Here is a 27,230-nt window from a genome sequence, read left to right as displayed (position 1 = left end):
GTAGGCATTGAGAGTGCATGTATATGTCTCGAACCTGTTTCCTGTAAAATGATGTTCTTGCTGACTATCAGAGGAAGATGTATAGTAGGAGAAGGATGACGATGTGGACTATTTTTTTTCTTCAATTAAAGCTAAATCAATCAATTGTCCTCCCTCCTTTTGGTCTCCATGGTAATCAGTGGGGGCCACAGCACTCGTTCCATAACAATAAAAGGGAAACATGACTGGTCTCTAATTAATTTAATCGCTGACTTTCACCCCACATTCACAGACACACAAAGATTCATGGCAAAAAGAATTTACTCCCAAGAAAGATAATGTATCTTTGGATGCGAGATCTTGTAGTTGTGCCATTAACAAAACGTAACTTGAAAAATAATTCAGGCTTTTCCTCTTTTGTTTCTTCTGGCAAATCAGGTTTTGGCTCTGTGCATCACTAGGAATAATCTTGACTGTATTTGTATTTCAGCCTGAAAATAAAATGCCCACTGATAAATTTTCATTCTGTTCAGCTAAGTAGAATGACATAATCACTACGTTATAACAGCATTAATTGTTGCACATTGTGTGCCTGAACAGTTTATAAAACCTTTAAGATTCCAGTTTGCAGAAATCTGTCACTACAAGCCCTGGGTTTGATCCTCAAACACCCATTAAACACAATTCATGCTTTTTATTCTGCAGTCTGTCTGATAAATAAAGATCTGATCTCTTGGCAGTCATTAAAGAGAACACTATGTGTGAGCATTGGGAGACATGGGGAGGGAAAAGAGCACTGGTCTATGTGTAGCACAGCAGGAAACTTACAGCAAAGGGCACAGATTGCTCACAGCATGGACACTGGTCTGTTTCTGTGTGTGTAAGTGCAAGTATGTGTGTCTATGATCTTTGCTCCACCAGAGGTTGTGTACACACCTCGTGGTAACCAACACACAGGAGGCAAGCTCAGGGTTGCAGTTCAAACCGAAAGCTTAATCTCTTTCAAGATTTTAACCATGTTTACTATGATGGGGATATTTTTTTTCTCTTCATTTTAGTTTTATATACACAGTATGCTAGTCTTTCCACTCTCAAAAACAGAGGTTTTGGTAACTGCTCACTAAAGTGAATAAATCTGAAAAGGTTGGTCTCATGATGTACTGTGGGAATGGGAAAACAAATACAGTATAACCCAATATATACTGAAAATAATGCTGAATGATGTCACGTTACATGGAAAGTTCAGAACATTACTGTAAATTCTAAATTGTGTCCTGGTCAGAATCACCTCTCCATGGCAGTCATCTCTCAGTGGAATCAGTCTCATGGCAGAGGAACCTCATTGTATTACTAATATTGCTGATAATGCCTCAACCCCCTGTTTAAAAGTTTAGAACATGTTTTTGACCAGCTGTACAGAAGTAACACAGAAAAATAAAATGCTGAAATATGGAGGAAATGCTGATGCCCTCTGCAGTGGAGCTGCTGTCCTTCAGACAAATTCTAAGCAAGAACAAAAATACATTACAGAGTATTGCTTTCTTTGTTGACTAATAACTGAATTATAGTAATCTTATGACAGTTTTATACTTTTTTATTTGTAAGACTGTCCTGTAACGGAGTGTTGTAATACAAAAGACCAGGATTTACTGTAGCTTTGGGTAATACGTAACATTTAAGACCTCTCATTAAGTCATATTTTGCACATGTTGTAGCTGTGTTTTCTATTTGTTGCAAAGTGGGCAAGGCTGTGGAGGTCATGGTTGTAAATGAACATGTAGCATGTAAGACTGTCACACAAGAGATGAGTGTTTGCCTGCATATAACTAGCTTTTTTAAAAAACAAAAATCTTTCCCTCTCATTGCCTAATCATATCCTCAGTGTGGTGTCTTCAGTTGTTTCAACTTAAATCTCAATTTGGCTTCTGACTTCACCATACTAACCACCTAACTTTACTGTGTGTGTGTGTGTGTGTGTTGCTACATGTGTTCATGTGTGCTTCTCTCCTTACTCCCACATCTTCTCCAGTGCATCACCAGTGCCAGTAGTTCAATATGGTTCCACTATGTTCATCTTCCCCCATCCTCACCCCTCCTCTTCCCAGGGTAGCTTCCTTTCTTTTCACTAGAGGAGATTAGTGTCTCCTCTATGAAATACAACTTGACCTTAACCCTCACTCATTCTCTCTTGCACTGCCTATACGACTCCCCTCATCACCATTTGATGTAAATGCAAATGATTCGTCTTCCTTCACTGATATAGTATCAGCAACCCCTGATCAAGGAGCAAGAAAAGGACTTTTATAGAGCTGTTCTCCTTTCTGACAAGTCAAGTACGTCACAGAGGCTCTTTTGAACATCACTGGAACATATTTTAATATATATCTATACGGTTGAGATGAGTCTAAAAGTGTGTAAGTGTCCTTCTAGTTAGGTCTCAAAACACCAACACAGCGTGGTTTTCAGAAATAATACTAAAACAATAGTTGTTATTCTCATCCTTTCTCAGTTTCCCCATATTTCTCTGCCATTTCTCTGTCTGTTCTCTCCCCCCTTTCCCTCTCCTGCTTCTCCTTTGTGGACAGCAGGCATTCACTCTCTTATCAGTAGAATCAGCCAAGCACAGCCACTTTTGGGCCGCAGATAGGCAGGAATTGGCTGACAGTGTGGAACGGCGACTGAGGAAAAAAAGAGATATTAAAGATGAGGAAGGGCAAGAAAGGGGGTGTGTGGGGGGTGGGGGTGGGGCAAGAGAAATGACTAATCGCAAAAGGACAGAAAAAAGATGAGGTGTTTGTTTTCTTCATAGAAAAATACCCCGAGATAAGATGGAACTTTTTCTCAAAATCACAACATGGCCTGCAGTGTGTCTTTTATACAGCATAACATATCTCCCACGCCATCTTCAAAAACTGGCAAGCCAGCATTTATGCGTGACTTCCAGATATCCTTGAGGCTCCTGCAGCGCCTAACTAACTTCTCTGCCTTAGAGTTTAGTACACATTTTGTTAAATCTCGTACATATTAATTAAGTCACAGCTCATTTAAAAGTAAGATCACATAATGGTTAATCATCCACAAAGCTGATCATCCCCACCTGTCTTGCTTTATCTCTTCTAATGTAAATCCAGTCATATTTGACAAGTAACTGAACCAAAAGCAAACAAAGCTTATAAAACAGCTGTGCGTACAAATGCAGCCTCCTTCAAACTTGCTACATTTCTTTTCTGCTTTATTGCTGAAGCGTGTATTACCTATGAGAGAGGTAATCTAACTGACATTGGTGAAGGAGGCGCAGTTTATGGATTAAGCGCAGCAGATTTCTAAGGGCAGTCACTGCCCACAACTAACCAAACTAGCCAGAACACCTCCAGGTGGAGAGGAAAGAGTTCCATAATTGGAGCCTTGCTAGCCCAGGTCGGACTTAAGGCTGCTGTTGGCTAATGTCTGGTCACAGGAAAATGAATTGGATGAAATGAGATCCAGACTGGCCAAGCAATGGAAAACCAGAGACTGTTGTGCTCTCATCTTTATAGAGACTTGGCTCCATTGGATCAGTCTGTAGTGCTTGACTGGCCAATCCATGTCCCATGAGCAGACAGAGCAGAAAAAGAGTCTGGCAGGAAAATAGGAGGAGCACTCTGTGTTCCTTTCGTTGATACTTGGTGCTCAAACGCAGTCAAAGTTTAAGGACAATGCCTCCCAGATGCCAAACCTTTAAAGTGAAGATGTCCACCAGATTATCATCACCATCTTGTTGCTTCTCTTCACATTCTGTATACAAGTATATAAATAATTGTACATATCTCCCTATTTTATATTGATGTGTGTATAGTGAAAGGGTCTACGAATATTAATTCTGTTATGCAACCCACTATTGAACAAGGATGAATAAATTACCTTAATTCTCTGAGAAGTGAGAAGATGCTCACACAAACATATAGTGAGAAGTTGCCATTTTGTTGACATCAACAAAATGGCAGTTGTCAGACATACTAAAAGAGGTTTCCTATCATGTCATGTCACTGAAACTTATTTGCATGTTTGAGAACGTAAAATTGCAACTAAGGTGTGAAAATATGTAATGAAAGGATAAATCTGCACGGAGTCATACAGGGTAGAAAACATGCTGAGAAACTACTCTAAATGGCTTGAAACTTTCTTCGTTATTACTGCCTAGAAGGGTCGAATGGTTCAATTAAACCCAATAGGTAATTGTTCTGCATCATTGTTCTGGTTTTGGAGAAAGTTTGTCTAAAGTTTGAAGTTTCTTGTTTCCATGATTGAATTGTCTCAGTGTGTTGCTGAGAGTAACTTGAGCAGTAATTACACTACTTAACCTTAAACCACTAGGTTCCAGCCTCTGCACAGATTGGTTCCTTTAACTAGTGATTAACTGGTATTTTAGCTGCTTGGGAAATCGTACATGATGCAGTGTGGATTTTGCTGTGTCGATGTCTGCAGAATATGAAGAAGAAGACAATATGGATAAGTGGTTGATAATGAGTAGCGACTGAACTCTGTACCATGCCTTAAAATGCAGGGGATGAAATATGGGGGCGGGGTTGGGGGTGATAGTGGAGTAATCTATCCATTTTAATGCATCTCATTAATAAGAAACAAGAGGCCTTGTAATATGGAAAGTGGTAGAAGGAGAAAAAAACAAAGGAGAAGGGGAGGAGGAGGAAGAGGAGGAAGAGAGGGATGAGGGGAAGATGTTGAGGCATAATCAGACTGTAATTAAACTACTCTCTCATGCACATTTTGGGCGTGCATCCGCACACAGATAGGATGGCTTACATGGTTATGCATGGGCACACTGTAGAGAGATACTGCTACACTGTGAAGCACTACAAAAAGCAGATAAACTTAGATGGTCAGATGCATTACGTATACTGTTGGCTTTGTTCATGTGTCTGGGCTGCTGTTTCGTAGCTGCACAAAGACTGTGGATCTAATCCAGGTTGGCATTTTGGTGACCTTGAACCACACCTGCCTGTTCCTTTGGTATTTCCATTCGCTGCACACCTGGTAGAGCACAAGGGCAGGAGAGGTGACAAAGTGAAACAGATACTGTTGGATTTGCATTTAAATATAGTAATGATGTTGGTATTTGTAAGTTAAAGCTTTCTAGAGAAATATTGTGGCATGATCGCAGCCTCCCTGTAGTGGTTACCAGTTGTTTGTGCTCTAAATCACACAGAGAATCAACACCAAACTCCATAGCTCTATGCGTCTATCTCCTTCCTATACCTCAGTTTTTGAATAGCTAGACTGTATAGTATGGTATGGTTCAAGGCAACAATGCAGCAATGCAAAGTAAATGCTTGGCTGTAGACAGAAACTTGAATATTCTTCAAGCTAATGAGAGTGAGAAGTTTTTCTCACGCCTTGAGACCAAGTAAGGCATAAAAAGACAGGTGGCAAAAAGAATATTTGCCATTTATCTCCCATCTTTACATTATTTAACACCTGTCTGTTCCCACCAGCGCTGTCTGTATGCTGCAATTCCAACTTATTTCCAACATGTCTTGCATAATTTGCATGAAAGTAATGCACTTTTAATTTATAGTAGTTACAAATCTCTTTTGACAATTGTTTAAACAGGGATATTAGGGGAACTTCATGCAACCAAGACTTAAAACAGTTGTTTTTCTCCCGGTTGTGAAATTAGTGTCATCACTTATGAAAACATAGCTAAATAAAACCAACTTATTAATCAATTCTAGCCATAGGACACTTTATCTAACATGTCGTTACTGTTGTTCATATAGGTTTAGCCTGTATCTTACACTTACACCTGTATTTACACACAAGTAAACGATAGCTATACTGTTGCCACCCCCTGTTCGCCTTGAACCTTGTTTATATCAACTGCATTTCATGTCACGCACCACCAATTCACAAAAATATTACCCGCTCTGTCTCTCATTGACTGCTAGTGTCTCAAATGTTGCATTAGCATAATCTAGCAGGGGAAATGTGTGAGTCATGGGGGAAAAGACTATCATCTGAAAGGTTATCCAGATTTCCAGTGACGCACAAACACACAAGCACACACACCAGCACTGAGAGGAAGATAGCAAGATATCTTAAATGATTAAAAAATGAGTACAGGTGTAGGACAAGATTTTTATCGGATGGTATCGTTTTCCAGGTCTTGTAGCCACCATTGTTGTAATCAGATTAGTTTAAACAATTAATGCACAGTACTTACAAGGAACTGATTGGATTATATTTCCCCTTTTCTGTTTTCAGTGCTGCAATCTCTCACCGATAACTGGCTTCTCACTAACATGACCTCCAAAACCTGCCCTCAGGGTGACTGTCTGAGCATGACTGACAGCAGCTTGACACTCAATACACTGTATAATGCAAAATGCATATATGCTGACACTGTGGACCACATACGCTGTGCATGTTATATGATGCACTCATGTTACACAGTTCTGGACACTGGGTCAATTAGACATCCAAACTCTCTTTTGGGCAATATGCAATTGACTCACAGAATTACAATTAGTCAGAAACAGGGGCCTGAATTCAGTGGACAGTTGACTTGATCAGTGTGCAACAAGCAGAAAAACCTTGAAGAAGGAGCTTCAGCTACTGAAAAACCCTTCCATCTGGCCTTCCTGGTGAAGTTTAGTAAACATGTGAGGACGTCGAAAAAACTGTGAAGATTAGTTTGTATGGAGAATAACACCCCCCCGTCCAGCAGGTTCAGCTGCAGCACAGAGCCATGAAAAATGGATGAGTGTGTTTCTCTCTCTCTTTTTTTTCTTCTTTTCACTTCTCTCATCCCTTCTTTCTCCCTCACTGTGATCTGATCATGCATATCTGTAATATATTTATTTTTCCAGTAACGAGAATGAAAAACAGAGCCTCTGATTTTTATTTTTTATTTTTTTTGAAGTCTCGGTGCTGAATAAAATTGATGGATAGAATGAACAGAAACACAGAGACACCAAAAAAGTCATCACTGCTGCCCACAAAACCGGGAGCAACTGTGCAACACAAAGTAGAGATAGAGTCAATGAAGCCTGGAGGTTTTATCTTTTTCACATCTGGAGTCTCCCTAGACACACACACACACACGTACTTACATTTGTCAGCTTATATGTGAGCCAGCTCTAACACCTTACAATCCCCCACACCTTCTTGCTCCAACACTTGTGAATTGTTTGATTCAATATTTAGATTTGTGAGTAAATTTATTCATCTCAAGGTCCCAAAATCTCTGTCACTGTGTGTATGTGTGTGTGAGAGTGAGGCTTATATGCAGCATGAATTTGACAATGTGAACAGCAGAGAAGACAGAAGGAAGATTGACCTGTCTCTAGTCAAGTCTGTGTGTGTTTGTGTGTTTGATATGAGTAGATGCACCGGCACACAATTCTGATGGGCCCATGCAGCTAGCCTCCAACCACGAGCACAACAGCTGATATTTATCCAGTTTTACATATGAGGAGTGCTGAGCTGGAAATACTAACTGACTGACTTTGATCATCGTACTCACATTAACCTGAATGACCTGAGCTGACTAGAGATCAGCATTCTTGCTTGAAGATGATTGATGAATACCAACCAGCTCTGAAATGACTGTGCTGACACTGGGTAAATCTTCATAAGCTGCCAATAAAATGGATTCCTCTTTGTTATTTACGCCTGCAAGAGCTTTGGTGTGATACATGCAGGTTTAGATCAGAGAAACAAAACATATAGAGGGAGACATTGTTATTCTGTTTTATTTGAATGCCCTGTTACTAATCTTAACTGTGCTTTTCCTGCATCTTACCCCCTGTGCAACCTGCCATTGCACCCCCCTTGTCTCCACCTTCTCCTCTGAAATTGCTTCAGCCCTGTATTCCTTTTGATGCTAAGAGGCCTTTGAACTGCAGCCAGCATCTTTACGCTGCGCTCTGTGGCGAGTCTGCTAGCGACTCAAATATTCATAGGGACCAGACCTCACCTAGAATACTGATGGACGCAGTTCTGCACTCTGTGGACGGGAGCAGATGTGTCAACCTGAGCCAGGGAATACAGTACGTGGACTGTGTTATGGCACTGGTTGTAAAAATGGTTACAGAGTTGCCAGTAGAACAGGTTATGTCATCTCATTGCAGTATGTGATGGATGCTACTGCAGGGTGCCAGGACTTTTTTTTTATTTTCACGAAGGTCATCAGTGCAGGTTATCCTGCTCTCTGTTGTTACAGGGTCGACTGTAAACATTGTTATGGGGGTCACCTAGAGGTTTGTGTCGGAGTTCATGGTTAGCTCACAGCAGAACACTAAGAGTGTCATGCAGTGGTGCGTGCAGTTTTCAAAACGAGTTGAACTGATGCTGGCTAAGAGCCTAATGTGCTCTATATCTAGAATTTAGCTGTTTGAAGAAGCTTAATTATTTTTGCAAAATGTTCATCTTCCTCAGTAGGCATGACACTAGCAAATGGCCAGTGTCAGGTGGTAGCATCACCAAACCAAAGCCTCATGCTATGCATGGCTGTGCTCCATTATACAGACTCTGTCTCTAGATTAAAGCTATTTTTCATAACCAAATATAATTCTGGCTGATTGTTACAAAATAGGTTTCTTTTCCCTCGTCGCATTCTGTTCAATTTATCACACACTTGACAACACAGGCATTGTACAGTTGATTACGACAGTAGTTTTTGTAAGTAATACATATGTTCTCAGCAGTCTGCCAACCAAGTCAAGAGTGCAGCATAGTGCTGTTTCACCCAAGTAGATTCAGACTCTCTGCTCTGACATTTTCCATTGATTGTGAATGATGAAGAACATGCTGAGCTGTCTCTGCTGTGCCACTAGAAAGATGCATTAGTGTGATCAATCTTCATGTCTAGTTTAAGAGTTTGATTTTCTCTGTTTTTCCTTATTTGTTTATTTATTAGTGTGTGTGTGTGTGTGTGTGTGTGTGTGTGTGTGTGCGCGCGCGCTGAGGGGTATCTGTGGACTTACCAAAAATTATTTATGATTCACCTCTTCTTCTGTGTTTTGTCCCATTGACTGCGGCACTGAACAGATTGGCTGGCAGCAAATAGTGGTTGTCAAATTATAAAACATTTAAGCTGTTCACACTGGCAGGAAAGAACTATTCAACAATCATCGCTATTTAAATTAAATTACTCCTTTCTGTGCTGAGAATGGCTCACTAAAGCCTTTGGGATGTAATTGCCTTTGTTGACCTGTCATTGCAACATAATTTGAACCAGGTTCAGATGGTTTTAACCTGAAGTGAAGCCATTCAAAACAGCCCCATTTGTACTGAAGCCAGAATGGCTGTAATTTTGTTGCAGAGTTCATTCTTTATTACAGACAATTATTTTTATATAAGGTTGGAATGAATAGAAAAGAAAAAGTTTAGAAGAATTTGAATTTCATGCAGAGAAAAGACACAAAGAGAAAGTTAGAGAACGCTCCCCTCCAAACATTGCGTCAAACTGTGTGAATGGAGCTACTTATTCAAAGAATGAGTGTTTACTGCCTCATACTTTTTACATCTTATTGTTGCTTTTTATTATTAACCTACAAAAGAAAAAAACACTACTGCCACTACTGATGACTTTGACACTGCTACTCTTTTATGTCAAAGTGAATACAAATATACAAAAATGTATAGAAATTAAGAGCAGACACCTTAAAAAGTTATCAATTCACTCAGCTAAATCATCACAGGTGTTAAGAACTGACTGCTCACTAAGCCTCACCCCACCTATTATTATTAACAGCTGTAGTTAGTTATTTGAGCTGATGCTAACCTCATGAGCTGTTTGAAAATTCTTTCTCCAGCTGACCTTTTGATGACAGTCTTTTAAAAGAGGTCTTAAATGATCAGGGGCTGGACTGGGCCCCTTATTTCCAGTAAAGGGAAATCTTAATGCGTCAGCATACCAAGACATTTTGGACAATGCTATGCTTCCTACTTTGTGGTAACAGTTTGGTGAAGACCCTTTTCTATTCCAGCATGACTGCAGTGCACAAAGCAAAGTCCATAAAGACATGGCTGGATGAGTTTGGTGTGGAAGAACTTGACTGGCCCACACAGAGTCCTGACCTCAACCCCATCCAACACCTTTGGGATGAACTGGAACAGAGATTGTGAGTCAGGCCTTTTAGTCCAACATCAGTGTCTGACCTCACAAATGCTCTGCTTCTTGAATGGGCAAAAAAATCCCACAGAAACACTCCAAAATCTTGTGGAAAGCCTTCCCAGAAGAGTGAAAGCTTTTGTAGCTCCCAAGCTGTCTATGTTTATAGAATGCACCATCATTAAAGGTCCTGTTGTTCCTGTTGTAATGGTCAGGTGTCTCAGTACTTTTGTCTGTATAGTGTACATGATAATGTGCAGAAAGACTAAAAAACTCACCATCCTCACCAGGTGATGGTACTCAGAAAACTGGAAATAATGAAATGCAGGCAAAGCAATTGGTCATTATTGCAATATTGTGGAATTATCCCATATTGCTGAAGTTGTAAGTATGAGTAAAAACGTGAGCTCTGATGTTGCATCCTATGACTTTTTGGCAAATTGGACAAATTAATGTGTTTAATGTGTCCAAGATAGCATCCCCACAGTGGGGGAATACTGCATTATTTATGAAGCTGTTCATGTAGGGTTATCACCTGGCCCATATAATATGACGTACTGAAAAATAAGATGTGCTGTCCCTTACTGAATCAATACAGGATGAGTTAGAAATGTGACAAATATACTAAAACTATCAGTCATGGGAAGGACACAGCATATTTCCAGGGCACTAAATATCTCTGAGTGCTATAAGGTCAATCATAAGCAAAAACTGTTGTGTGAGTGTTGTGTCAGATGGGCAGTGCTTATGGAGGCCACCAAAAGGCCTGAGGGAAAAAAAAAAACTTTCTGTCTGCACTGTGTCTTAAATTGTCCCTTTGAGAAATGAAATATGTTGTTTTTCCATGACCATACTGATGGATTCTGTTATCCTCTCAAAGGTTGACGGCCCCACTCACTTCTGTTTGTCTGCCACACCCACCCACCCAGTTGTCTGTCGCAGTGGGTCAGAAATGACTGGCCTCTGAGCCAGCCAGTGGGTCACGTGGGAAGATGCCATATGCGGGACTATTCAGAGAGTGCAGTATAAGTAGCATTTAAGCCTCTGTCCTCTCACTCGCTGATCCCTGCAGCACAGCCTCTCTGAAAACTGTGAAAACTGTGAAATCGTGATGAGAGTGCAGTGTTTGTGTGTATCTGTATGAGTATGAAAGATTACAAATGTACTAAATATTTATCTTTGTGTGTGTACACTGAGACATAGATAGGTGATAGCATTGCATATCTTTAGGATTGTTTATTGTATCTTGGTTCTTTTATATTCATGAGCATCATTTTTGTTGTTAGTAATAGCGGTTAACTGTTGAAGATGCAGCCATCCTAAACAGCTTCTTCTGTCTGAAGCAGAAACAGCTCACATGTGAGTTAAATATTTGCTATGTCAGAACTTCTTCAGAAAGGCCTTCAATAAGCAAAAAACACCTGAAGCAGTTGTACAAACTTTTCTTCAACAAAATTGACAAAGGTTTATTTAAATTTGGCAGTTTACATCAACCTTTTCTAATGCGATGAATGCAAAATGTTTCAATTGAAACACTGCTCGTTTGGTTTAACAGAAATGTTTTTATTTCCGATTTGCATGTTGCGATCCTTCTGGTTTCTCTTGCAACTGCTTGGGGGACTTCGGAGCCCCATACTGGGATTGAGTGGTTTTATGTGACTTGGTTGTTTTGTTTCTTCAAGCTTTGTGGTTAACACACATTCCCAGATGCCAGTACTTATTTTGAGTTCAGCATTATCATAACTGATAGAGATGATGAACCATAAGGAAAAAACATCCAAACTGTAATAAAACAGAATTATCCTTTGAATTAAAGATCTTTAATATACAGTGTTTTAATTTGTAAAAATAAATAGATAAACAAATCTGGACTTTCATCAGCCAGCCTTATATACTCCAATTCCATAAAATGACATTAAAGATGTTATATTAAGGACTAAATATTAGGTCTACTATAGATATTAAACTGCTTAAATGTTGTTTTACTGTGTGTTTGTCAGTAGCCCGTAAAAGACTGTGAAATGCGCTCACCTCTGTGAAAAGTTTGATTCACTGATTGGTTTGTTTTAAACCTTTTCAAAATGATACATTTCAAGCACTGGATTTATTTGTGTGCATGTGCTTTTGCATGATCTGATTAACTGAAATTCTCCATGTGTGTATACACAGTATTTATGTGTGGGTGTGTTTGCATGTCTGGTCCTCACAGCTTCAGGAGAACTACCAGTCCCCAGAGAGATGGCGTCAGACAGCCAATGAATGAACCCACCAAGGTTGTCTCCAGTTCATTGCTGTATTCCTCTTTTGAAACCATCACTTCGTTTATCTGAATGGCTTAAGATGGTGACAGTTGGTAGCAGTTTTAAATAGAGTTTCATACATCTACATCTGTGTGCGTCTGTGCTTTTGCGACTGTGGGGATTCTTTCTCGGTGTGTGTTTCTGTTTGTGTGTCAGCTGTGTGGAGGATTGTTGCTCTACTGGCTGCTGATGAGCCTGTTTGTTTCAAGTCAAGGCTACCAACACAGAGCAGAGCAGCCCAAATCGCTTCCCTCATACATACTGTGGGTGCTCCCATTACTCACCAGCCATTGTGCTTCCATTTCTGGCTGCTGGCAATTTGGCAATTTATTTACTAGGTAAAAACACTGATCTCAAGGCTAAAAAAGACGAAACTGCGGGGGGGCTAATGTTACTGCACTCGGCTAACATGCTTTTGCCTCATGTTTTACATTGTATTACAAGGCAGGTGCCTTTTCAGAGCGCCCACAGTACAATACAAAATAAACACATGCCACGACTTGATCCATTGAAGCCCCATGTGTTTTCCACCTGAAATAATTTCCTGCACAGAACAACAAAGTGCAACTTTTCAGCAAATTACAAACAATAAGTGAAATAATGTGCTTTTTGTCTCTCCCTTGCTCTCATTCTCCTCAGCACAATGGAAATAAAAAATAGCCTTTTGAACTTTGGCTGGGTTAAAAAGCGGTTGAGAGGATGTCGTGAGGCTTTCGTTTTCCAAATAATGATTGCTTTTGTACTTGTGCAAGTGCCACACGCGGTAGGTTTGGCCCAGGGTTCGGAAGCAAACCGTACAATAAAACACGCTGGTGGGAGGAATGGCAAAAACAAATTGTTATGTGGGGTCTGTGGATGTGTGTGAACTGAATGACTGCTATTGTGTTTATTTTCGTGAGATTTGAAATTACCACAATTGAAATCAACTTTCTGAAATACTGAAGTGGCGCTGTAGCTTCCATCAGTCATTTTACTGCATTTTACTAAAACATACACACAATCAGCATGAAGAGAGCCACTCAAATACACCCAAGTGTTCCTGTGCATTCATGTTCATCTGTTTTTGGGAGGTGATGACTCCTGCTGCCTTCATCTTCATCAGATAGGAACGTGGCTGTCAGTATGTCAGACAAGTCTGAAGCATAACCAACTGCCAAGCCCCACTGGGTCTTCCTTCATTGTTTATGTGTGCATGTATGTGAGAGGGACAGTGTGTGTGTGTGTTTTATGTGTGATCAGGTACATGATCCTCACATACTGAGGAGGTTAAAGTGCATTCGAAGCACCTTTCCACTCCATGTACATCGCTGCCTTCCAGGCCTTTCTGTTCTCAAAGTTCACAGTCAGGGCTTCTTGCTCATGCACTGCAACTCCTCAGGTTCAGCCATGAAAAAACATATCTGTGCTGGAGCTGTAACACAATTTTTGGGTTTAAAGATTCAGTACTGTGCTGTAGGATGAAATAGGTAAACATGCACTCCGCAGTGCAGCCTGGGCTGGAGAAACACAAGGTTAAGTTTTTATTAATCAAATGTCTGTTTTTCCACATAAATAAACTGCAGAGTCCAGATTCTCTCAGTTCATCCATTTTTTAAACTAAAGCCAAGTTATTTAGTGCTGTCCTTGGCTATTTTTTCATTACTGCGGGCCATTAGTGCTTTATCACAATTAATGAGCCAATAATCCCAAAATAATAAGGGAATGCACAGTTTTCTAAGGTATTTGAGACCTGATTACTGGTGCTCCGAACAGTTTGGTTTGAACATAGTTTGGTTTTAAGCGACAACTTTATAAGAACTGGTTTAAACATACAAGTTAGTTACAATGTAGAGTTAAAAGGAATTCTATCGATTTCTACACACTGAAGTCTGTTCACTGGAGTTAAAGGGATTCTACTAGTAGTAGTAGCAGCAGAGCCTTTTGTGACTGTGCAGGTTCATTGTTTCAGAAGCATAATGCTAAATTACTCAAGAGCATTTTGTTAACATCAAATTTACACCCCTCTGTATGGTGCTGTACAGTTATGATTACTTGGACAATTATTGTTTAGACAAGGGCCCACATATGATTTTTCCTGCGTGCATGAGAGTCAATATTTACTCACCCAGATACAGAAGGTACCCTTGTTTGGATGAAACACATCCCTGTCAGTATCAATCAGAGTAACAGCACTATGTAACATAGCTTACAAGTGAGAAAGTTACAAGTGACTTGAGTGAAACACACATTACCAACGTTTTCCTAGACCTAACCATGTAGTTTTTGTGCCTAAATGTAACCAAAGTGGCACTTCTTGTTAACTTGTTAAGCATCTGTCTGAAAGGCTTTGTTGCAGGAAAGCTTTCCTTGTTGGACATGTTCACAAAAGGGTACTTTGGAGGCCTGGATGAGAGGCACAAGGACATAACACAGCATCAGTATGCAACAAGTGAGGGTGAAAACATATTGATATTTCTTTATTACCAGCCCTCACTGACAATGGATGGCAGCAAACTGTCAGACACAAGAAAAGATGTTGGAGTTTCAGGGACGCAGACCATATTCACACTGCAGGCAAAAAAAGTCCAAATCGTTTTTTTTTTCCTCATAAATGAAACAGATCTGTTTGTTTCGTTTCATGACAATATGCTTTTTTCTTTTTTCAGTTGTGATTTGAGCCTTACATTTGTGGTCCCAGATTGAGATACGCATTTGATTCCAAGTGATGTGACGACTGTGTGCACAGTCAGATCAGAATACATGTGTTTTGTCTCCTATTGAACAAGCTTACATCACTCTTACATCATTATTCATCAGCTGTTGGCATTGGTCGACAAAACCAAATATGGAGAATTGCAGAGACGATGAAAGGCTGGAGACTGCAAATTTAATAGATAAATGGGAAGGTGTTTCAGTCAAAGCTCTTTTCTGCCTTCTTGCCCATAGCCTGAAAAGCTAACAAACTATTAACAAACTGCTGTTACCACAGCTACCACCATTCTATTAATGTTGGTGATGGACAGATGTGCCACAGACATTTTCTGTTGTTCAGCGAGATGCTTGTTGTAAATGTGGACTTTTGGTACAGATATGAACATGAACACTCAAGGCAAAATGGAATGGACTGCTAGGATGAATCACAAACACACTCTAAGGAGCAGACGGGACTAAGTGCTGTGGACAACTAAGCATGTGCATGTGTGGGATAAAATAATATATAGGCTTGTAAGATGATAAAGAGCAACCAAACAGATAAAAGTGGTGTTTTTGATTGTCTGTATACAAGTGATGAAAAGTATAAAGAGGAGATTAAAAGTGAAAGAAATGTAAAGGTCAATGGAATAAAAGGAAAGAAAGATGGATAAAAACAACTATATCTATATAGGAACAGACAAGACAACAAAATCCTCACAAGGTCATGCTGCTGTAGGTGTGAAGTGCATCGTCTGTAAGGTGGTGTACACATGTAGCCACACACACATTCCTGTAACCAGATTACCATGCATAGTGCACCTCATGTTCCGTAGGACGCTGTCCTTCACTTCAAAAGCCCAGCCGTTCTAAAAGGATTACACCATGGATACTTTTATTTGCTCAATGTGTTTCAATCCCCTGTTTCACAGCTGGCCTGAGGCACCATATAAACTGGCCAGGACAAAATTCTGTGGGGATCAAAAAGGCCCGAGAACTTTTCTTTTAGGCTGACTCCTTGTTCACCAACACACACACACACACACACACTTTAGACTGTCTGCATATAGTGACTGTTACTGAGCAGAAAGAGAAAGTAAAAGTGGTCTGAACCAGTGTTTAACTGTGGTCATTTTATATTCAGTATTTTCCCTCCATACGTATGTTTCCATCCACTTGGTTAAATGTGCACACTACTGGTTGAAAAGTAAAAGGCCCTAGCAGTTTGTCTTATATCACATATTAGTTGGTGATAATATATAATGTATAAAATAGCTGTAAATACTGGGATTTTGAGCTAAATGTATTCTCATTAGATTTTCCAGTATTATTCTAGAGGCACTTCATGGCTGGCACCTTCAGTAGCCACCATTTTGGATCCATGTGCTTGCTGACCTCTATCAATACTTTGTTGTGCAGGTGTATCTCTTGATGTGCATCCAGTGCATGTGGTGTGAGAAAAGCAGGAAGCTGTAAATGCCATATCTCAAATTGCACATACAATAATGGACCATGATAATGGCTCTCAAATGATACACGGAGGGAACATTTGCGACTATGAAGCCATTTGATAAAGAGAGGTCATGATAGCTGGGGTAATGGCACTAAAAGTGCATTTTCAGTTCCTATACATCCACTTTTGGTCATCTGGATGGATGCTTTCAGGTTTGTTTTTTTTGTTTGTTTTTTTGCTTGTTTTTTGCCATGTACCTTTATGCATAACGCATTCTTCCCCAGGGCTGTGTGGAATAGTGGAGCAGCAGAGTGATGGTGCAGTCATCCTATTCCCTATCTCTGCAGGTTAATAAGTTCCCATCTGAAAGCAGAGCAACAGATACAGTAACACGACTGCAGAGTCACTTAAAGTGCAGAGGAAGACTGGGACAATTTGTATATTGCTTTTTCTCTTTCTCCAGCTCTTCTCTTCTGCTTGTGTATTCTGACTCCAGAGGGGAGATTTGCACTTCATCCAAGGTGGATGGAAAACAAGCTCATGATAAAAGCCTGACCTTTGTCTGGACTCTATCATTTTGCTGCAGGGACAATGTTTAGGGCTAGAAAGCAGAGAAATGTCAAAACAAAAATGTCATTGTCCATTGAGGTGCAAATAAAGCTGGATGTTGGACTTTGATATGTGTGGCAGCAGTTGTCTCCTCTCTGTGTTTTCTTTCAACTTGTGTGGTGCGCAGAATGCACCTTTATGAATTTTCCTGCTTGTCTGCAAACGTGACAGCTGGACATTGTTTTGTTTACCGTGGTCAGAGTGCTCGCTAGGTGGTTTTGCAAGACGTTGTCTTTTTTAGATTTGTTAGGCTCAGAGGCAGTGGGGTCCTGCTGTGACTCTGCCCTGAACCCTCACCTCCCCACCGAGTGTTACCACAGGGACATACACACACACACACACACACACACACACACACACACACACTAGGCACTTGGAGCTGGGATCACGGCCAAAATACACAATCTCGCATGGGCCACAAACGCAGCACGACACACAGGCTTACATACTCCCTTGTACACACCTACGCAGACACACACAAGCACAAACATACACACACCTAGGGCAATGCAGGGCAGCTTCTGAAATGTTAGGTTATCCCACTCTCAACAAACCTCAAAAAAGCACCATGTGATCCTGCTTTATCTCACCCTGCCCAGGGCTACAAACAGCTCATAATCTCAAGAAACTAAATCCATAACATAACAGCCACAAAAGGCCAACCAGGGAGTAACAGGTGAGTTATTTTCAGGCCAAGTCATGATTTTCAATTACATGCCAGAGGACATTAAGTATTTTTTTCAGATGGTGCAAAAGTGTGAAGTTTAGTTTCCATGTCCTCCAGACAGGCTGTTCTGAGAGCAGAAGACATTGGAAGGAGCTCTGCATCGAGCACAGCAGAGATTAGGGTGTCAATATATGAGAGGGGCAGTGAAGGGGGCCCTCAATGTGACCCAGGTGTTCAGTTGTATTTGTTGTGTGTGCTGACTGAGTAATAAACTCCCTCTTATTGTCCCTGAGTACAAAAAGCCCTTCTCATGTTTATTTGTTGAGCTTGGCAGCTGTTGTAGTTTCATCTTTACTTTGATTCAGCTGATTTATTTCACATTGCAAACATCAGTGTGATGGAAAAATAATCTCAGGTTCACTTCTCATCCATTTTTAAGATCCTGCTCTAGTGAAATCAGCCTCCAAGCGAAAGGCATTATGTTTTTTAGTTTTACTCATTGGTATCTTGGCATTATGCGTATTGCTTTGGCTGATATTGAGCTTCAAGTGATTGTTGTCGCACCATGCTCTCATCTCATATCAGTTTCCCCTGTAAAAGTAATCTCTAAGTGAGGATGTTTTCTCACTGAAAACTATTCACTGATAACATACATGTTAATATAGTAACAATATAATATAATGTTGCCAAAAACCAAACAAACTTAAAACCTACTTTTATTAGCTTTTATTAAATTCCTTCAAAATTTTTGTTATGTCTAGTATAGACAGACTTGGAAGTAAATTGCAACTTGACTGGTGAATGGAGGCATTCAACAGGGAGATAATAATTCTTATTAATTATTATTAACAATACAGCCTCTACTTCATCCAGACATTGGTATCCGTTCTCCTTCAGTTTTAGTGTTATTTTGAGTGTTATTTTTTAAAGTATTCTCAACAAACCTTTGGAATTCCTGGTCGTATTCTGCAACATGAAGTGGAAATTATGTACAGAAAACATTACTGGTTATGTGATCTTGATTATTTTGGATTGGGCTTGAAACAGCAAATGCTTTACAAAAGGCAGGAGGTGTGGAGTTTAAAACATTTGGTCATTTAGCAGGCAGGGACAAAAGACACAAACTGAGTTGCATTATGGCAACTGCTGGATCCAGTGAGGCTAAAAGTCAAGACATCTCAGCCTCTGCTGCTGTAACACTAAATGACAGGATCACACCCTCAGTATCCATGTTATAAAGATAATCTTCAACTCAGCTAATACATTTGAGAAATTAGCAGTCAAAATAAAAATTTCATGTGGTGCATAATGCCAGTTTTATTAGCTTGCAGACTATATGTGTTACAACGTGACGACTCAGTGCATCTAGACGAAAAATCTACTTAGAAGCTTTTATATTTAATAAAGTCCTCTCCCAGCAGATGGTTCATGTCAGTTTGCTCTGTGAAGCGCGAAACCAGTGCACTGAGTGCAAAGAAGATTAAAGTTTGCAAAGATCTCCAAGGTTCAAAGAAGACACGGATCACTGCAACGATAGAGTGGTTGAGGGGAAAGGAAAAAGAGAGCTGAGACACGTCCCCCGAGTTTCATGGGGATGTTTCCTCAATAATTTCGTGGTGACCGTTGATGGACATCCCTGAGCCTCTCTGAGCTGGCATGAGCTCCCAGCTTACAGTGTAGCTGTAATTGCCTGTTGCTCATGGCAATGGCTAACAGTCTCAACTACGTTTACTTTTCATTATGCTGATGTATTCATCACAGCCCCTTTTGTTGACCTTATCAATCAGAGTGTAATTTCCTACAGAGATCTTTTTAATTACAACTGTTTCTCTTCCTCCCCTGTTCCCCCCAGGGTCCATTCAGATTGCAGCACCCGCCCATTAAAAGGTGGCACCCGCCAGGCACAGTTATTGTGGCACGCCGTTGCTTGGTCAGAGATTAATCAGCCGTTATAGCACCGCTGCCATGTCGTGAGCCTCAAGTCGAATCCACGACTCTCAGCTTAATTGGCAGTGAAATGGTAGAGGGAAGATAGTCCCGCTGACCGGCAGCCAGAAGTAAAGGGCAGCTGAGCTCCTGCGTTCACCTTTTTCAGCTGTCACACAACATGATTATATTGGCCTGTACAGGTTTGATAACTGTATTCCTCAAGCCCTGTAATTAAATTCACTTGAAGAACAATAATGATTCAGTGGCCTTTAACTGTACTCATTTGTGAAAAGACAAAATTATTAGGAAATGGTTGTTATGGAAATGCATGAGTAATATATTTTGTTCATTTACTTGCTACACATCTAATACACCAAAGACAGAGGATATACAAGAGCCAAAGGCAGAAAAAGGTGGAATGAGCAGCTTTTCATTTAAAGAAATAAAAATAACAAAGTTAAAGGTTAACATAAGATTACAGACTTTTGGGGAGATATTATATATAGTAACGGGATTTTGTTTAGTTTCCCTGTGTTTCTAGTTTCCCAGTTAACAGAACTCATTCCACTGCTTTTCCCCAGTGTGACACAGTGGTGAAATGACATGGTATTTAAGTCCCAAAAGAGGTTTAAATAAGCAAACACAACAATCTTTCAGTTTCCTCTACTTGTTAACACATGAAACTGAAAATGGTGCATTTGATTGTTCTCTGCTCCTAAATGTAAAAAGCCCGTGCATCTCAGCTGCTCGTGTTCAGCCAAAAAGCCACAATGTTTACATTAGAAGGCAAATCGACCTCCTTCCATCCACAAAGAAAAGTTATCACATGGCATTTACCAAGTGCTTTTAGTTGCCAATGAAGGTGTTTGCTTTTAAAAATAGGGGTCACTTGAAGTACAGTTCAGGCGTTTTGTGTGTTTGCGGTTTATTTCAAATTTTTCATTTTATTTCATTTATTTACTTTTTGTGAAGCACACATCCTATTGGAGTCTGGGTGAATTCTGAGTGCTCATCGTAGATGTACACCTCACAGTTTTGCTTTGTATTTCATTCATAATATTCATAATCATTTACTGAAATGATTTGTTAATTTTTCAGTCAGTTAAGTTGGGCTTTTAAATTGCAGTCTCTCTCTCTCTCTCCATCTCTACTTTGTACTCTGCACTTCAATTCAGTGAGCAGGGCTGTAGCTTCACTGAGCAAATCTTTTAAACAAATTTTCAAATCAAATCTTTTTAATGAACATATTCTTATGATTCAGTACACAGAAAAGAACTGCTTTGCCCATCAGTGCTTCTTTCTAACTCTACCTGCAGAATGAAATGATGGTTGTCATGTCCCCTTCATATCGATTAGAGGATTAACCGTGTTTAGTTTTGATTCAACTTCCCATGGAGGGGTATGTAGCTAATCACTTAGTGTCAAGGAATTAGCGCTTGCAGTCATGGATTCGATCGTTGTAAGGGGCTGTAATGTTTCCCCTGGGAATTGCTGGCACTGATGGTGTAGCTCGTTTATTTCTCCACACCCTCCACCCGCTTGAACCTTTGATGACCTACATTATTTGCAAGAAGAGGGGAACACATTCATCTACTTTGCTATAATGACTCACAGACATGTCTCAAGTTGACACTGTGTGGACTTCATTCTATTAAGACAGCTTTCTTACCTCTGATTGGATGTGCTGTAGATGTGGGCTGATTGACATGTTGGTGGCACTCCATCCAGACACTCCAGCTTTGACTGGCGGTGGATGCTCCTTTAATGCCCTCATCTCTCTTGGTGAAAAACCATTCCATCTCACGCACACGGAAAAAGAGTTGAGGGTATGAGACATCATTAACCCGCAGTGGCAGTGCAGCTAGGCCAGGCTGACTGATGGATAGACGTACTTGATCTTGTGTACTGGTCATATCACAAAGGTCACCAATATGGAGCTATCATCACACTAAATTTTGATGTTCTGTTGTCTGCCACTTTCATTCTATGTGTGATGTATTTTCATACGACAAGAGAGAGGCTCCATTTCACTGCAGTATCATAGTGTTGCAGCTGGATCACTTTGTGCTCTCACAACAGAACATTTTGGCAGTGTTGATAACAAAATGAGGTTTAGGTCAGCCTCATGCTGTTAAGTAGTCACGGTGAGCAGCACAAACCGCGGCATCAAGGATTTAAAGGTCAATAGGGCTGCTAAGCTGCGAAAGGACTGAATATAAAGTTGAGGACAAGCCCCTTCAGTTCTCCAGAATCCTCATTAGCTGTCATGAGTTGTAGTCAAACAGCATTACACCCTGTATTACACATTTATTGGGGTTATGCACTTGTCCCAACTTGGAGCAGGAAATTAGCTTTTTCATTCGCTTTCAAATTTCTCCTTTTTTTCCTTTATAAAAACACACTTGTGTCACAATAAAGGAGTAGAGGATTCTTTTGTACATTTTGCTGTTTCAGAGAGAGATCTGCGATAATACCAGCGTGATAATTGTTTTGTACATGTATCACATTTCACAAAACACAGGCTCTCTTAGTCTTTGCTGTGACAGGGTTGACACATACAAATCGTGTTTCCCTTTGAAATTCCAACACAGCAGCATCAGCAATCTATTCATTCCCAAAATGACATGGTTTGGCATTTGAAGCTGAAATCCACTATCATTTACCCCTCACTGCTGTAGCAAACTCATGCAAATTTGTTAGGTCCCACTAGAATAATGTGTTACCATCTCCCTGCCCGTGTAAATGATCTCCTCCAACTGCATCAGGGCTGTTAGCCAAGCTTACTGGGCTGACATTTACTAGATTCACTAGCTTCTTGCAGTTGCCCAGAGTCCCCAGTGACATGCAAAACTTGTGCTTGGTTTGGTTTTTCATCTTTCTGACAGTATCCTTAAAAGCATTTTGATAAAGCTACAGTGGGCTATTTTCTGCTGTTGCGCAAACTGTTTAAAATAAGGTTTTATTCCAGGAACAAGATTTAAAATGTATAGGAGGACAGAGACAGACACTCACGTTGTTCAGAGCAGTTTCTCCCAAACTCTTTACCTGTTGTAACCCTGCGTCATGTTCCAATGTGTTTTTTTCCAGCTATTAGTAATAATTTAATAATTTTGCCCAATAAGTGCCAATGTCTTAGCTATTTACCCATTACTTGTAGTTATTTATTTTGACTTCCCTTGCCAACTGCTGTTGCCGCAACACAAATTTGGATGGTTATTTTGCTCCTCAACACAAACACATCAGTAGATATTTTTAATCAGGTTGGCATTTACCCTACAATCTTTCCACATGCCCCGTGGCAGCCGGAGAAGTACCTCCTGGGGTACAAATAGCCTTGGCTGTAAATCATTGCTGAAGCTGAATTGGTGTGAAATTCGACATTTACATAAATACTGTTTTCAAATGATGAAAATAAAATGAGTATGATGAGTGATAACATTGGTGAGCCTGGGTTGTTTGGAATACATAAAGTTTAGTATTGCCAAGTAGCTTTTACTGACATTTGATGAATAACAGAACTTGTCTGAAATGATTGCTTGATTAGCACTTTAAAAAGTCCTCTTTCTTTTCTATGAATGGACATTGATTATTGCTTTTGCTCTTCTGTTCCCATTAACAACACATTATTATCGTTTATTTATTTAAAATTATATTTCTAATGGAACCATAAATTACAGGCTTGCTTTGCATCATATTGAATCTATCAACTTGAACTAAAAGTGGGCAAAACATCATTTGTAGCTTTTTCTTGACGAGCTAAAAATCACTAAGAAGGAATTGAGGCTTTCAGTTGTTTTCCTCAGTCCTTTTTTCTCCTTCTCCTTTTGACCATAAGATGGTAAACAAATGGCGGGCGGGTCGGCACGGTGCCGCACACAGCCCAGGGGGCCGTTACTCAATTATGGGACTTAATCAGGCCCTCAGCTCATGAACTTTGTTTTGACTTGGCCTTGGATGCAGTTTTCTGCTGGCAGCACAGTGGTGGTCATTGATCAAGCATGGCACTGAGCTTTGAAACCTGCAGGGAATGTTTCAAGAAAGAAAAGAACAAAGGAGAGAAAAGAGGTAGCATGGGAGATTAGCAAAATGAGAATGTCTGTCTGAAAATGATGCAGGAGCAGCTTTGCCAAGAACAGAATAAGGAGTGCATGTGTTGCTGCTGTACACTATATTTGTTTGTGCGAACCTGTCCAAGTTAAATTGTTAATCTGTGCACAGTTTTTGAAGTGAAATTTAGGATAAGTATCTCAGCATTTTAAGACAGACCATTCTGTTTCACCTTCCAGTAGAAGTGTTTTGCTGACATCTCACACTTTGCTTTCTGCCTCCACAGTGAATAAACATAAGCCATGGATTGAGACATCGTACCATGGGGTGATCACTGAAAACACTGACATCGTTCTGCTGGATCCTCCTCTAGTGGCCCTGGACAAAGATGCTCCTATCCCCTATGCAGGTATGATACATTTCAAGCTAATGGCTGTCAAATGGAAGAAAATATAGTAACAGGGTTGAAGGTGGGCTCACTCAGACCAGATGGAGGCAGTCAACGATGACTCAGGTGTTAATCCGCACAGGGAAGCATAGCTGCAGGATATACTTGCACTAAGGATATAAACCATATAAAGCTGTCATGTGATATCACTGTGAAGGGGCTTCATGTGCTGCTGCATCACAGCTGTCTTTTCTTTCTTAGTGTTAGCCCTGCTCTGTGCTGCATTTAATCCAATAATTCCCCGTACATACACACCATATACAGGACTCATATTTCATATTTATTCAGAGTGGAAAGTGGCCCAAATAAGGCTCATGGTGGTTGAGGACACTGCAAAAAAATCAGTCAAATGGGATTAGATTCTTTCCACTTTGTGACCATTCCAGCTCCTCTAGAAGGTGCCAGCTCTTGTGGGAGGACGTTAGCTAGAGGATGTTGGGGAGAGCAGCCAGCCTATCTCCCACCAGGCTGTTAATGTGGCCAAGGCCCTAGCATGGGGCTGCTGTGTGGGGCTGGAGCCCACTCACTGAGGCCCTCGAGCAGTACTGGAGTGATGGATGAAGAGGGAGTGTGTGTGTGTGTGTGTGTGCAAGCATGCATGTGTATGCTTGCTAAAACATTTTTTCATTGTTTGCTTCCATGTGTGTATGTGTGCGATGTGGCATGGCCTGAGGGGGCTCTCTGTAATGGCCACCCTACAGGGAGAGAGAGAAAATGATGAGACAGTAGGGAAGGTAGCTGGCTGACCAGCATATGTCCTCTGGCTCTCAATAGACTGACAGCCACACAACAGCAAAGTGCAAACACATGCTCACACTCACAGTGGGCAGAGCACGTGGGTATTCCTGGATTTCATAAGTGAGGGTTCTGGGAGAGATTTCTCACTAAATTATTAATAAACAAGAGCAGTCTTCCTCTCCTGATAGTTTGCTAGTTTTCATGTCTCTCTTGCTACTGTCTCCTCTCATCACCACTTTCCAGGATTTTTTGTATCTCATCTCCTTCCCCCTGCACATTTGAACTACAACCCCCCGCCATGCCCACACACACACACAGAAGCATGCAGACACAGTTCAGAGCAGAGACACCAAATTGATGGGCTGGAGTGGCAACGCAGCGCACAGGTAGTGGTTAGACCTCATTAATTATCCCAGCCAAGTTTTAATTACGGTACATCTAAGACACAGACACAAAATGTCTGACTGACTGCGGTCATGCTGCTGAACTGGTGGTGACAAGAACAGTAATACACCACAAACACCAACACTTAAAAGCTCATAAAACCAACACCTGTTTCAGCCCATTCCCAATGTGTGTGACATTTCTGAGCAAAGCAATTATATTTCTTTGACACATGTATACCCATCAAACATTTTAATTTAGAAAAGATGTTAATGTGTCATTTAAAAAGTGTTAGTTTTCCATCAGTGCTCCCCTGAAAGCACCCCATGATTCATTTCAATTCAATAGGAAAGTACCAATAAGCCAGCACAAACCCACAGTATTTCCATGCTGGTCTTTTAAACCTGTCCAGTAATCCTCTTGGACTGCTGAGCAGGGTGCAACAGTCATCACACTCACTGGTCTGGAACAACAGGGAAAATGGTCCTGCTGTGCCTGAAAGCTGGCTAAGACTGGCATCAGTCTTCACTGCAGCGCTACAACAGCTCACAAGCTTCAAAATCACACAGACAGCATGTCAGGAAGAGTGAAAAGCACTGGTTTAGATAGACTCACTGTTTTATGCATGGCTGTGTCTGACAAAGTGCAGGCGCCTCACCCTAAGAGACAAAGAAGATAAACAAGGTAGGTGAACAGCTGTATGCTATAGATAACATCATCAAGAAAACACACTTTGGTGTACATCTTGAGCTTTCTGCTGTACCTAAGTGTATTTTTTATTCATGAACTGCTTTGCAAATATGTATGTTTGGAGCATATGCTCTTGTCTAGTCTGTCACAACACATAATTTTATTAGTTGACAAGTCCCTGGTCAAACTCAGTTGGTCATCAGCTTGAGTTTTTCGTTCCACTGTCAACTATACATAGAGTGATGGAGTTGAAAGTGATGGAAAAGTAAAAAATACTAGTGAAAACTTGTGTCTCATGTCAGAGAAAAAGTCCTGTCACTGGTGGCTGCAGGGCAGTTCTGGAAAAAACTCCATACTAGGTGTAATGGTATTAAATAAGTTTTTGAATTACTTATTTCTACAATATCCTGCAACTACAGAATTGTCAATGTATGGTTAAAGTTAGACAACTAAAACACTTGATTATGAACGTTCAAAGTTTATGATTATGGTGTTTAAAAAGCCAAGATTAATTTTAGTCTACTCATGTTTCGCTCATATTTACACTCTGGTGTTCACTATGCGACGTCCCTCCACAAGTCCAATGTTCGCACCTTCATGACATCATCACGCTTAAATAGAAGAGCTTGCGTTTGCTTGCATTTATTTACCCCTACTACCATTTATAGCAAATAATAGGACTGCCATTTTTAAATTCATTGACTAGCTTTAGCATGTAATGAGAAGAAGTCATCAGACTGGGATACTTTTACTTGTAATCCCAGTGGAATCCCTGGACAATTCCTCTTCTCTCTAATTTGTGGTCCTGTGAACTTTGTAGTGGTGGATAATAAGTTAGAACAGCTCAGCGGTCCATTAGGTTATTAAGTTGAAGGAGCTTTATGAGGAGACTGCTGCCACTGTACTGTGCAGCCTTCCACAGTGCCGGGTTACCAAGGCTAACGGGCTAGAACACCAGTGTTTAACATAGGTTAGCTGCTTGTGCGTCACTCAAGGTTTTCTATTGTCAACACACACTGTCACCCATGCATTATTTTGTGACGTGGGTCAAAGAAATAGTGTGCTCATGTGTCAGTCCTTCTCTTGCACTGGTCCCTGGAGCCCTGCTGCTTTTGCTTGAACACCAAACTAATGTCTCACCAGCGACCCATGAATGCATGCACTGTTCAGTCAAACAGGACTGGCAGTTAAGACAGGTTCATAAG

At 40.6% G+C, this 27,230-nt stretch overlaps 1 protein-coding gene across 1 annotated transcript in view; it reads left to right on the top strand.

The window, feature by feature from the left end:
* The window catches only part of LOC124058875 (calsyntenin-2-like), a 209,570-nt gene that overhangs the window by 56,626 nt on the left and 125,714 nt on the right, over positions 1 to 27,230 (top strand). The window contains exon 2 of the mRNA XM_046388472.1: positions 24,052 to 24,174. Coding sequence (XP_046244428.1) covers positions 24,052 to 24,174 — 123 coding nt within the window. The remainder of the gene's footprint in view (positions 1 to 24,051; positions 24,175 to 27,230) is intronic.

Source organism: Scatophagus argus, chromosome 5 (assembly GCF_020382885.2).
Source record: "Scatophagus argus isolate fScaArg1 chromosome 5, fScaArg1.pri, whole genome shotgun sequence".
In the NCBI taxonomy this organism is placed as follows: domain Eukaryota; kingdom Metazoa; phylum Chordata; class Actinopteri; family Scatophagidae; genus Scatophagus; species Scatophagus argus.
The sequence above is the reverse complement of the archived record's forward strand: the minus strand, read 5'-3'. Positions and strand labels throughout refer to the sequence as shown.